The sequence below is a fragment of the Chiloscyllium plagiosum genome, chromosome 23 (assembly GCF_004010195.1).
Source record: "Chiloscyllium plagiosum isolate BGI_BamShark_2017 chromosome 23, ASM401019v2, whole genome shotgun sequence".
Classification (NCBI taxonomy): domain Eukaryota; kingdom Metazoa; phylum Chordata; class Chondrichthyes; order Orectolobiformes; family Hemiscylliidae; genus Chiloscyllium; species Chiloscyllium plagiosum.
The window spans coordinates 7,848,739-7,862,023 of record NC_057732.1 but is presented as its reverse complement, the minus strand read 5'-3'; the positions used below and the strand labels follow the sequence as shown (position 1 = coordinate 7,862,023).

The following is a 13,285-nucleotide window of genomic DNA, read 5'->3' as shown; positions in this document are numbered from 1 at the left end:
TGTAGCCCACCTCCACACCTCCCAGTACCATCTTCATTAGCCCTCACCTCCAAATGGGTTGAAATTAAGAGTTACAAACAGGGGGAATAGCTTGGTATTACAAACACACAGAAGAATGTCTGATGCTGTTCTGTAGATCCATCAGAACCAGAGACCTTTCTCAACCTCAACAAAGTGGTCATTCTTTAAGTGGGCCTATAAAACAACAACAACTTGAAATATTTGATTCCAAATAGGTATTAGTGAGGTGACTAAAGCATTGGTTTAGTGGATTGTAAAGGCCATCTAAAAAGGAAGAAAGTGAAGTGTATCATTTTAGGATAAAAATCTCAAAGTTTAGGGCTGAGACAGTTAGAGGCACAGCTATCAGTTCTGGGGATGAATTATGTGGACCATGCCCAAGATAACAAAGTTGGGAGTTACTTGAGATCTGTAGCTATTTCTTTATCAGAAGCTCGGCCAAAGGTCTGCTTATTTATGTTACTGGGGTTCCTACTACAGGGAGAAAGTGAGGATGGCAGATGCTGGAGATCAGAGTGGTGAGTGTGGTGCTGGAAAAGCACAGCAGATCAGGCAGCATCCGAGGAGCAGGAGAATCGACATTTCCGGCATAAGCCCTTCATGAAGAATGAGCCTGGGGTTCCTCCTACATTCCGATGAAGTGTTGGTGGTGACCTGGGAGCAGCTCAAAGGAATTTCCCAGCCATATATTTAGACATGCGATACTGGTAAGGAAGGAAAGTCAGGTGATGGCAGCTTATAAAAATATCCGGACACAGCTGGGTTTAAGGTAACTTTGAGAGTCTTTGATTTGAGAGTCTCTGCCGTCCATTTGCAAGTCTCTGCTGAACATTCAGAATTGAATCTTACAAACTGCTACATTCACATAAACACATGCTCCAGCAAGAGCTACTAGTTAACCATCAGGACTGGGAATCCTTGTTATTTGTTCCAAAAATCTAACACTTGACACATCTTGCACCCCCACTGGAGGAAGAGTTTCCTGCATTCAGGAACCCAGTGATTAAAAGAGCTGGTCGTCACATTGATGTGGCACTGCTGTTAAAAGAGATCCATACAATGAGTATTGCTGCCTAGGTCATCAGCATTTATTTCCATCCTCTATTTTAAGACAGCAATTACATTGCCAGCTAAGATTGATCTAATCGTCAAGCCATTTATAAGCCAGGGCAGGGTCAGGCTCTGTTAAAACAGAATATCTGATCGTATCTGTTTGTGAGCCTCGACTGGGTTTCCCACTTTGTAACAGTGACAACTCTTTATATGTACTTTGAGCCAAAAAGGTGTGCATTCAACCCCAGTCTCATGCTCCTCAGCATAGCTGGTGCTAAGGCTGCACTTGTATGAGTTGTCACCATTAGATATTAAACTGTTTGTCCTCTCCACGAGATGTAAAATACACCATGGAGCTATTTCAAAGAACACAGAGGAGGTTATCCTGCTGTCCTGACCAATAATTATCCTCAAACCACACCGAAACGTGAATTAGTTTTCATTATCACAGGGCTGATTGTTGGTGCTCACAGTGTAGAAGCTGACAGCTTCTTATATATAAGACTTATATATAAAAAAACTGAAACCAAGATGGTCATTTTAAAAGCTAACACCTTCGATACATTATCTGGGCCGACATGGCACCTATTATTAACGTTCATTTGAGAACGTAACTTTAAAAAAGTTCTGCGATTTACTATGAAAGAACTGAAACCAACATGGTCATTTGAAAAGATGGGAGACTTAACAAACAATCCAGGTCTTTTTCAATATATAATTTCAGTAACATCACATTGTAAACTTTTGCTATAAATTCTGTGTCTTACAAACTTATTCTCCACAATCACCTGATGAAGGAGCAGCACTGCGAAAGTTATTGCTTCCAAATAAACCTGTTGGACTATAACCTGGTGTTGTGTGATTTTTAACTTTGTCCACCTCAGTCCAACATCGGCGTCTCAAAATCATGACAAATAAGTGAGTACATTTGACAAGTATTTGATTGGTTGTTAAGCACATTGGAAAGTCTTAAGCTCATAAAAGGCACTACGTAAAAGCAAATCCCTCAGTACAGCTCACTATTTACTTATAAAAGGACTGAAAAGGAGAGGGCACAGATTTAAAGTGACTTGCAAACGTAGCAGGTGTGAAGTGACACAAAACACAGAGGTTGGTCTGGAATACACTGCCTGGAAGCAAAATCAGTTGAGGCGTACAAGAGGGCATTGTGTGTATTTGACAGTCATTCAATGCCTAAGGGTATAGGGGAAAGGCAGGAGAATGACACAAAGCCATGATGCACATTTGGTGCAGCCATGATGGGCCAAATGGCCTCCTCCTGCACTGTAAAAATTCTGTGAAAAGACAAGACCCACTGTTAAAACATTTAGTCAACCCTTTTAAGATTTTGCTACAACATTATTTGGAACAGGTCCCACAGGGTTCTCTAAGACAGGTTGCAGTATTTGCTGAAGTGAACCGTCTTTTGACAAAAGTAAAACATTGTTCGAGTCTGCAGCAGTTAACGGGGTATAATGTAGCGCGACTTGATATCATACACACCAGTAAGGCTCCACGCAAATTGATGCCCGTTTCTATGGCCACATAGTAGGATGCTTGTAAAAACGTTCTCTGTAATATGAGGGCGAGGAACAGCAACACTGCCAGAACATGAACATTCTCCAAAAATTCCTTTGATGACACGAAATAAACGCCCATAAATATTACCTAAAAAAGGAAAGATTTCAGTTGACAGTAAGAGAAAAGCGTGATTACCTTGCAGCCTGACGTCTGTCAGACATGTGCAAAGCATTAAAAGGATTCTCTCTGCCACAAGAGAAGTTCATCTGATTTATTTTAGAAAGAATAACATTTCAAACAGGAAACATTAACTGTATTTGTCATATACATTTTCCAAAGCTTGTTTCATTACATACTGCTGGATGAATGATGAAAAGTGCCTTTGATTGGTCTCACCCCAAACTCATTTTCCACACTTCATCTATAGTCGCTGCTATTCTGTAATGTCTGAAAGTTAGGTCTTAAAACAAAACAATTGAGCTGTCAGTTGGATCAGTTCCTTTTTCCATGCGGTAATAACATGCAAGTAAGGATAACAATCCATTTTACTGCAGTGCTTCACATCGAGACAGCTGTTTAAGCCTTGCTTTTAGAGGTGCAATTAGACAGTATTTTAAACACTTGCCAGTTAAGAACATCATTACATCACTGGAGTCAGACAGAGAGCTGTATTTTTCCTGTGCACACCTTTTCTAAGCTAAGGCTTTCAATGCAAGACAAAGGCATCCTTTCTGATTATACCCATCGATCTATGATCTACAGATAAAGGAACTGAACAGGAGTGATCAAGCAATGGACAAAGCTGGGAGCAAAATTCCCATTGTTCTGTTGAAAGACCTCGCAAGTTGTTAGGTGTCTATTCTTTGTCACAGACCTGGCTTGAGTCTAAGATCTTTACAGAGTCACCTTTACTGACATACTTTTGTGTGCATCATTAGTAAGTGTGATCTCACTGCTCTTACTCAGATTCTCTTCATTCTCTTGTCTATGCACACGCCAGTCGCAATCATTTGAATAGTGTCAGTGTTATCATTTTATCTCCAATTATTTTTCAGTGGGATGAGCTGGAGCAGGTATGGGAGTGTGAATAGGATGGAATCTTCTTGTTTCTCATTGATATAACTACTTAGTTATTGATGGACACAAATCATGATTACTGCCTGACTCCAGTGAGCTTCACTGGGACCCTGTTCAGCTCATTCTGCATCTTCCATATGAGAGCTATTCTCTGCGGCAGAGATTGATTCCCTGCAAGTGTAAGTCACCAATGGACACGAGGCAATGAAACCAGTGGCCGGATCACAACATGGGAATGAAAGGGTCTGGCCAGGGAGAAAGGCAGATTGAACTATGGTTGAAATTTGAGGATGATGGCAGGCTAATTTACTGCTCTGGTTACAGCGAAATGAAGAGTTCAACATTTGAATGCCAGGTTGTCAATTGACTTAGCTTCATTCAACTGCAACTGTTTGTTAACATGTAATAGACTGCAAGAGCACAACACTTAATAAAGACCTGACATTGATGACATTGGACTGTACAGGTGTCCATTTATATTTCTGCTTAAGGTTCATTCTTGGAATATGATGTCTGTACAGGTGTCCATTTATATTTCTGCTTAAGTTTAATTCTTGGAATATGATGTCCCTGGAAAAACTAGAACTTACTATTCATCCTCAATTGTTTTGAGAAGGTGATGATAGGCCTAAACCAATGGCCATAGCTTGAAGGAGCAGTTGGCTAGGTCAGGTTACTCAGCACAGTCAATTACATTGATGTAGAACTGGACCCATATAGGCCAGACCATATAGGAATAGCAGGTTTCCTTCTCTGCAGGATATTACCAATAGAATTTCACAACAATCCAATTGCTTCAGAATCTTTATTTACATATATCAGCTTCATTTGTTAATCTTTTAAAAGAAAAACTAAATTCAAATTTGCAAACTGTTGTAGTAATATTTCAATTACTTTTCTTGGGATTATTCATCCAGGACCTTCCAGATTATTACTGCACTGAAATAAACACTAAACTACTATGCATGTACATCTTCATAGAATAGCTGTGTCTAATTTGCTGGGCTTATAGTTACTAATCGGTTGAAACCGAGTCATTCATCAGGTTCCATCCACATCTTTCAAATTGTTAGTTGCTGTAATAGACGACTAATTTACTTACTTTATCCGTCTGATTTGTGTTGCCCACCATGGTAATGGTTTCGTTAACCTGAGGAAAGTTGTACATTTAATAAACAGCCTTCACGAGGAAAGTTTTAATTTTTTTACAGATTGACCCATTTTACCAAAGCTTTTCACGCAAATTCAAGTTTTAAATGCAACAGTCAAAAGAACTTCCATTTCGATACAAGTTGAGTAATCAGCCAGGCAGTTTTCAGCTAACTGTCAGTCATCATTAATTAGTGCATCGTCCAATGGCAATATCTCTATTAGAGTTCACATGTCAATCAACCAATCAGCACTCTCCTCTCATGTGTTATAAATGCTGGCTTTCCTTTAAATTGGCATTCCTACAAATTGTCCAGATGAGAAAGACAAAAATATTTTGACAAAAAAAAAAGTATTTTCCAGCAATGGTTGTCCAGGACATTGGTGGGGACACTTTTGGAATATTGTATCTAATTCTGGTCTCCCTCTTATAGGAAAGATATTGTGAAATTTGAAATGGTTCAGATAAGATTTACAAAGATATAAGCTGGAGGGTTTGAGGGAAAGAGAAAGGCTGAATAGGTGGGGGCTGTTTTCCCCAAGTTTCGGAGGCTGAGCCACTGTAGGTGATTTTATACACCTTTTAGAAGTGTATAAAATCATGAGAGGCACGAATAGGGTGAATAGCCAACATTTTCCCTGGGTAGGGGAGTCTAAAATTAGAGGACACAGGTTTAAGGTGAGGAGGGAAAGATTTAAAAGGGATCTAAATGGCATTTTTTTCACCCAGAGGATGGTGTGCATTTGAATTAGCTGCCAGAGAAAGAGGTGGAGGCTGTTAAAATTACAACATTTAAAAGTCATCTGGTTGAGTACATGAATAGGAAAGGTTTAGAGGAATATCAGCCAAATGTTGGCAAATGGGACTAGGTCAGTTTAAGCTATGAGGTTGGTGCAGATAAATTGAATGAAGAGTCTGTTTTTATGCTGTACAACTCTACGACTCTAATCAGGATCTGTAATACCAAACGACTGTTTTACAAACACTGTTACTGCTGACGCCAATTAGCCAGGTGTCAGGAATAGTTACTGTGCACACATTATTTTGTGCCTGAGAGGTTGCCACAGCCTAATCAAGTTTGTATACCTTTAACTTTTAACATTGCAGAATGGATGGGCGGCACGGTGCCACAGTGGTTAGCACTGCTGCCTCACAGTGCCAGAGGCCAGGGTTCAATTCCCACCTCAGGCGACTGTCTGTGTGGAGTTTGCACATTCTCTGTGGTTGTGTGGGTGTGCTCTGGTTTCCTCCCACAGTCCAAAAATATGCAGGTTAGGTGAATTGGCTATGCTAAATTGCCTGTAATGTTAGGTATAGGGGGGTGAGTTGGTGTGGACTTGTTGGGCCGAAGGGCCTGTTTCCACACTAAGTAATCTAATCTAAAGCGTTAATACTTCATTTTAAATGCGTTGTTTAGAATCACCAGCATTTGGGAGTGCATTAAAGGTGACTGATTCCCAGTGTGCCATATTGCAGGGCTAATTCTTAGGTTGACATGAACAAAATATCAGAGAGTTTAGTCAATACTTCTATCAGGTGTACTTTTCTAATGTAACACATTCTGAACAAATGTTTGATATATGACAGCAGAGGGGCTACAAATTGAAGGAAAAATGCTTGATTAAGCCATTGTAGAAGCAGACCTTGAGTGCAGTGAGGGCAGGTGGCAGATTCACTTATTTATTTGTAGGCTTGAATAGAACTCAGTCTCTAACTTGCAGTTAAACCTTGCTACACCTTAAGGTCTTAGATATTGGCAATAAGGAGATATAAAGAGAATGCATGACTTAGAAAGGGTGGATGCTGGGAATTTGTTTCAGGGAGACTAGGACCCATGGACACAGACTTAGAATTTGAGGGGGTCAATCTAGAACAGAAATGAGGAGGCATTTCTTCAGCCAGAGAGTGGTGGGCCTGTGGAATTCATTGCCATGGAGTGCAGTGGAGGCCGGGATGTTAAATATCTTCAAGGCAGAGATTGCTAAATTCTTCATCTTGCAAGGAATTAAGGGCTACGGGGAGTGTGAGGGTAAGTGGAGTTGAAATGCCCACCAGCCATGATTGAATGGGCCGAATGGCCTTACTTCCACTCCTATGTCTTATGGTCTTATGTGGACTTACTGCAATTGCATAGTGTGCATTTCCTATCACCAAACACAGTCTTTTAAAAATGGTTGTGATACACATACTTCTTAGTATTATATAATCTTTAATAATCACGTGATGTTTTTTGCAGTTAACGTCTTGCCCTGAAAATGTGGAACTCTGAAGATTTTAGTCCCACATTCTGGAGAGTGTCTTGCTTTAAGGACATGTCTGAGCCAGGATCAACTTTCAGGGTTAGCCTCAGTTAAAACAAGTTAGCGAGCCTTCCTGAGTTAATCATGCCCTTAATAGGCAGCTCACTGATTAGCCGAATGCAGAAGAATTCATAGGGAAGTGGCAGCCACTACAAAAAGGCTGACTGCAATAGCTTAAGGGAGAGGCGCACTTTCAAGCAGTTCATAGCACAGACTGAATTGCTGAACCAGTGATTGTCATGATTTCCTTCAGGGTCTCTAATTCCCTGATGCAGCCCTGGAAATGCTCACACAGGAAATTAGGAGTAGACTGAATGTTCTCTGTCCTCCTAAAGGGCTTCAGGTTCTGCGACAAATGAGTCAACATAAATGTAGCAAAGTGGCACAGCACAGCATTGCCCGACTCTTTATATCTCCTTACTCCCAATATCTAAGACCTTAAGGGCTGGCAAGGTTTAACTGCAAGTTAGAGACTGAGTTCCATCTGAATGAGTGAATCTGCCACCTGCCCTCACTGCACTCAATTAACCAAAGCATCAACTTCTAGATTTCCACATTAGGCTAAAGTTGTGGTCAGCTTCTACTAACTATCTGCCAGACAGTCAAAAATTTTGGCTGACATTCCTCCCTGCACCTCCCCGCCACACCACCACTCACTGCACAGGCAGATTTCTGTAAAAATCACCAGATCTGGAGCAAACCTCCCTTTTTATCTCTCAGATCACCATTAGAAAATGCATTAAAATAACTAAGCAATTTTTTACTGTGGGTGTAACAGGGGCTTTAATCCGATCAGAAGAATAACTATCATCAATCAATTGATCTGATCAAGAAAAATTGTTTTACATTTGTGTACATCGTTATTGTCCTTATTCTAAAGCGTATGGTAAAACTAGATTATCTCTGAAAACAAAATTATTTGTGACAGTTCATCTTCCACCTTGAACCCACAGTTTATGTCAATCTTTACTCTCTGTAAAATGTTAATGTAACTTGATCATTTCACAGAATCCCTACAGTGTGGGAGCAGGCCTTTTGGCCCATCAAGATCACACTGACCCTCTGAAGAACATCCCACCCACACCTACCCCCTACCCTGCATTTCCCAAGGCTAATCCTCCTGAGCCACATATCCCTGGACACTGGGCAATTTAGCATCACTAGTACACCTAATCTAAGACTGTGGGAGGAAACTAGAGCACCCAGAGGTAAGCCACACAGACACAGGGAGAAAGTGCAAACTCCACATTAGATAGTCGCCCGAGGCTGGAATCGAACCGGGTCCCTGGCGGTTGAGGCAGCAACGCTAACCACTGAGCCACCATCCCACCTAAAAAAGTTGCAATATTCATTTCCTGCTTGGCTAGCTGTGAGAATTCTTCAATGAGATTGATTGCTTAGGTGGTTTGATGTTGTCTTTGGCTTGACATTGAGAACTGCTATTAAAGAATGCAACAAGTACTTGCAAATCAGAAGAGTTACATTTCTTGCCATTACTACTTAACCTGCTAAACACAAAAATACATCAGTAAGAGCTGAGCGCAGAAACTAAGCAATGTACGAAATCACAAACTCACAGGGCTACTCGATTTGCTGGTCTTGCTCAGGTGGTCGACAATTTTAAAGATACAGAGGGGGCCAGCAAAACCTAGAAGGTCGGCCAAGTAGCGGAAAGTGCTGCTAAGAAAGATTGGTCGACCGTACGCCCTGTACATGGAATGCCATATCGACGGAGGCTGCTCACCTGGGAAATGTGCATTTTTCTGCAGTGAAAAATAAAAACAAGAGGTTAATTCAAACCAAGTAACTGTGCATAACGGAAGAAACAAACAGTTTACAAGCAGGGCAGGGGCAGGGAGACTGTTAACAATTTGAAAGTATGACACAAGATATTAATTCTGGATTAGTGGTGCTGGAAGAGCACAGCAGTTCAGGCAGCATCCAAGGAGCAGCGAAATCGACGTTTCGGGCAAAGAATTGGGGTGAGGTGGGGAAAGGGGAAATGAGGAAACTGTTGAAGTCCATATTGATGCCCTGGGGTTGAAGTGTTCCGAGGCGGAAGATGAGGCGTTCTTCCTCCAGGTGTCTGGTAGTGAGGGAGCGGCAGTGAAGGAGGCCCAGGACCTCCATGTCCTCGGCAGAGTGGGAGGGGGAGTTGAGGTGTTGAACCATGGGCCGGTGTGGTTGATTGGTGCGGGTGTCCCGGAGATGTTCTGTAAAGCGCTCTGCTAGGAGGCATCCAGTCCCCACAATGTAGAGGAGACCGCGCCGGGAGCAATGGATACAATAAATGATATTAGTGTGCAGGTAAAACTTTGATGGATGTGGAAGGCTCCTTTAGGGCCTTGGATAGAGGTGAGGATAATTTCCAATCATTTTGTTTACTAGTGAAATTGTCCTGAGGATCAGTAAGTTCTACACCTGAAGTTGGAGCAAGAATAGAAAGTAGGTTAAAATATCCGTGGTGCAGTGCATTCTGCAAAACCGATTAGCACGTAGCAATGTCAGTTTATTCACTAGTTCAGAAATCAACCAAATGTTGACAAAAGTCCAGTCTTCCTCTTTGTCCTACCAACAAGATCCTCGAATGCTCCCATTTTAATGTCTAACTGTTTCTAAAGAAATATTAGGCTTTGAACTTCACTGCTGTTGCTGGGCTGTTCCAGATCGATATAGAAATGGTTTTCAAAATATGACATTCCTATTCTAAATGTCTGACCCCGAGTGCTATTCTCAATCTGTATAAAATATTTGAAACCCTTCGGAATCTAGAATGGATGTGATCTTTGTAGAATGACATGGATTGAGAAATGAAGATGCAGGGCATTTAGGAAACTGGGGGAAAGATGGAAGGGTGGCTCTGTTAGTTAATGGTGATATTAGCACAATAGAAAGGAAAGATGTAAGTTCAGATAACTGAGATGTGGGATCAGCTTGAGTAGAAAGAGTGGTGTACATGGCCCCTACTGTGGGGTGGAGCACAAAGATAAAAATGATGAAAGCTTGTCAGAAAGACATGATGATAATCATGGAAGATATTAACCTATCTATGAAATGGAAAGGTCAGATATGTGAAGGTAGCCTAGATGAGGAGTTAATAGAATGTTTTCTGGATAGTTTTTTAGAACAGCATGTTTAAGTGCTGGATGGAGAGCAGACTATACTAGACCTAGTATTTTACAATGAGGTAGGATCAAATAATGCTGAAGGCAAGTAGCAATGAGCATAATTTGATTGAACATTATATTCAGTTTGAATGAGTGAGAAGTGGGCTTAAGATTTTTTTTATGAGGACATGAAAGCAGAGCTGGCTGAAGTAAATTTGGTTAAATGCTAGTTCAATAGAGATGCAGTGGCAGACCTTTAAGAGGATATTTTAAAATACACGGATACATTCCAATGACTAAGAAAATACACATCATCCATGATTAATGACAAATTATAAGAAGTGTGTCAGACTTAGAGGAAAAGCAAATAATCATGCAAACACAGGTAAAAAAAAATTAAAAACAGTCAAGAATGACAAAAAAAAGATGAAATTGGAGTAAGAGAGAAAGCTAACCAGAAATATTAAAATTGATAGTAAGAGCTGCTATAAATATTAAAAGAAAATAAAAGTTAACATGATAAAATATGAATGGGCAATTAATAATGAACAGATATATTGCATCAGTCTTCTCCATAGAAGAGATGAGTAACATCCCAGAAGTATCAATAGATCAGGAAGTGGAAGGGAAAGAGGAACTCAGGAAAATCACAATCACCAGAGAAGTAGTACTGAATAAATTATTAGAGCTATGGGCTGGCAAGTGCCCAGGTCTTAAAAGTTGTCAGATAGTTGACATATGATTTTAATTTTTAAAAAGTCCCTTAATTTGTGAAAGTGTCATTAGATTAGAAGATAATATTTGCAACTGCTTTATTGAAAATGAAAGACGACAGAAAGTAGGAAGCTAGAGGCCAGTTAGTTTTAAATCTGTCATCGGGGAAATTGTAGAATCGACAATTAACAAAGTTAGAACAGGTCACTTGGACAGGTTCAAGGTAATCAGTCAGAGTCAATATTGTTTGGTGAAAGAGAAATCATATTTGATTAATCTATTGAAATTCTTTGAGGTGGTAGCACATGTTGTGGACAAACTGAAACCACTGGATGTACTGCACTTAGATTTCTAGAAGGCATTTGATAAAGTTCCATGTGAAAGGTTGTGATGGAAAATGAAAGTTCATGGTGGACGAGGTAGCATATAGGCTTGGATAGAAGATTAAATGGGCATTTTATAAGATGCTGGAACATCAACTGCTAACATTTTGCAAAAGTAACATGGAGGAAGAGATGGAAGATATTCTGGCCAAATTTACTGAAAACACAGAAGTAAGTTGTGAAGAAAGCAAGGAGGTTACAAAAAGATGCATAGATTAAGTGAGTGGGCAAAGATACGGAAAATGATGTGGAAAAAAATGTGATATTGTTCATTTTGGCAGAAGAACAAAAGAAAACCATATTATCTAAATGGAGAGAGATTGCATTATTCTGAGTTGCATACAGATCTGGGTGACCTCGTGCATAAATCATAAAAGGTTAGGGCAAAGTTACAGCAAATAATTAAGAAAGTAATTGAATGTTATCATTTCTCATGTGGGGAATTGAATACAAACGTGGAGAGTTTATAATTCATAAAGTCAGAGTTATACAGCACAGAAACAGACCCTTTGTTCCAATTCGTTAGCACCACCAGATATTCTAAACTGACCTAGTCCCATTTGCCAGATTTCACCCAAATCCCTCTAAATTCTTCCTAATTATATAATCATGCAGATGCCTTTTAAATGTTATAATTGTACCAGCTTCCGCCACTTCTTCTAGCAGGTCATTCCATACACACACCACCCTCTGTGTGAAAATGTTATCTCTTAAGTCCTTTTTAATTTTTCCCCTCTCACCTTAAACCTATGCTCTCCCTAGGACTCTTACCCGGGGAAAAAAGAGACCTTGGCTATTCACCCTATCCATACCCCTCATGATTTAAAGTAACCTCTATAAGGTCACCTCTCAGTTTCTGACACTCCAGGGAAAAAATGCTCCAGGCTTTTCAGCCTCTCCCTATAGCTCAAACTCTCCAATCCTGGCAATAATCTTGTAAATCTTTTATGAACACTTTCAAGTGTAACAATATCCTTCCTATAGCAGGAAGAGCAGAATTGGATGCAGAATTCTAGAAGTGGCTTCACCAATGTCCTTTACAGCCATAAGATGATGTCCCATCTCCCCGACTCAATGTGTTACAAATACCTTCTTCACTACCCTGTCTATCTGCGACTCCACTTTCAATGAACTACGCACCTGCACCCCAAGGTGTTCAGCAACTCTCCACAGGGCCCTACCATGAAGTGTATAAGTCCTGCCCTGATTTGCCTTTCCAAAATGCTACACCTCATATTTATGCAGGGCACTAGTGAGACCACATCTGTACATAGTATTGGTCACCTAATTTAAGGAAGAATGTAAATGAAGGCATTTTGGAGAAGGTTTAACAGATTAATACTTGGAATGACAGGGCTTAGTTATTATGAGAGGTTGGATAAGCCAGGCCTGTATCCAATAGAGCTTAGAAGAAAGAAAGATGACTTGATTAGTCATACAAAATCCTGAGGGGTCTTTGGCAGAGTAGATGTGGAGATGGCACCCTTCTTATGGCAGAATCTAGAACTAGGTCTCGTTATTTAAAGTAGAAATTGGGCAAAAACAAACTTCTGGAGGGTCATCAGTTTTTGGAATTCTTTCCAAGAAAAGGCTGGCAGGGTAATGATGAGTTGTCGGGGAGGGAAATAGTGGAAATAGAGTCCTTGAATAGAGTCGTAGAGATGTACAGCATGGAAACAGACCATTCGGTCCAACCCGTCCACTCCGACCAGATATCCCAACCCAATCTAGTCCCACCTGCCAGCACCCGGCCCATATCCCTCCAAACCCTTCCTATTCATATACGGAGCATTTCAGAGAACACCTCTGGGACACCCGGACCAACCAACCCAACCACCCTGTGGCTCAACACTTCAACTCCCCCTCCCACTCCACCAAGGATATGCAGGTCCTTGGACTCCTCCATCGCCAGACCACAACAAAACGACGGTTGGAGGAAGAGCACCTCATCTTCCGCCT

The 13,285-nt window shown here is 40.7% G+C and overlaps 1 protein-coding gene across 5 annotated transcripts in view; it reads right to left on the bottom strand.

The window, feature by feature from the left end:
• The window catches only part of LOC122561588 (ATP-binding cassette sub-family C member 9-like), a 196,034-nt gene that overhangs the window by 123,025 nt on the left and 59,724 nt on the right, over nucleotides 1-13,285 (bottom strand). For 4 of the 5 annotated variants that reach the window (XM_043713432.1, XM_043713427.1, XM_043713430.1 and 1 more), the window contains exons 6-8: nucleotides 8,700-8,885; nucleotides 4,775-4,822; nucleotides 2,578-2,742 (exon numbers count right to left, since the gene is read on the bottom strand). In XM_043713432.1, coding sequence (XP_043569367.1) covers nucleotides 2,578-2,742; nucleotides 4,775-4,822; nucleotides 8,700-8,885 — 399 coding nt within the window. The remainder of the gene's footprint in view (nucleotides 1-2,577; nucleotides 2,743-4,774; nucleotides 4,823-8,699; nucleotides 8,886-13,285) is intronic. The other variant, XM_043713431.1, reaches the window with a different exon arrangement.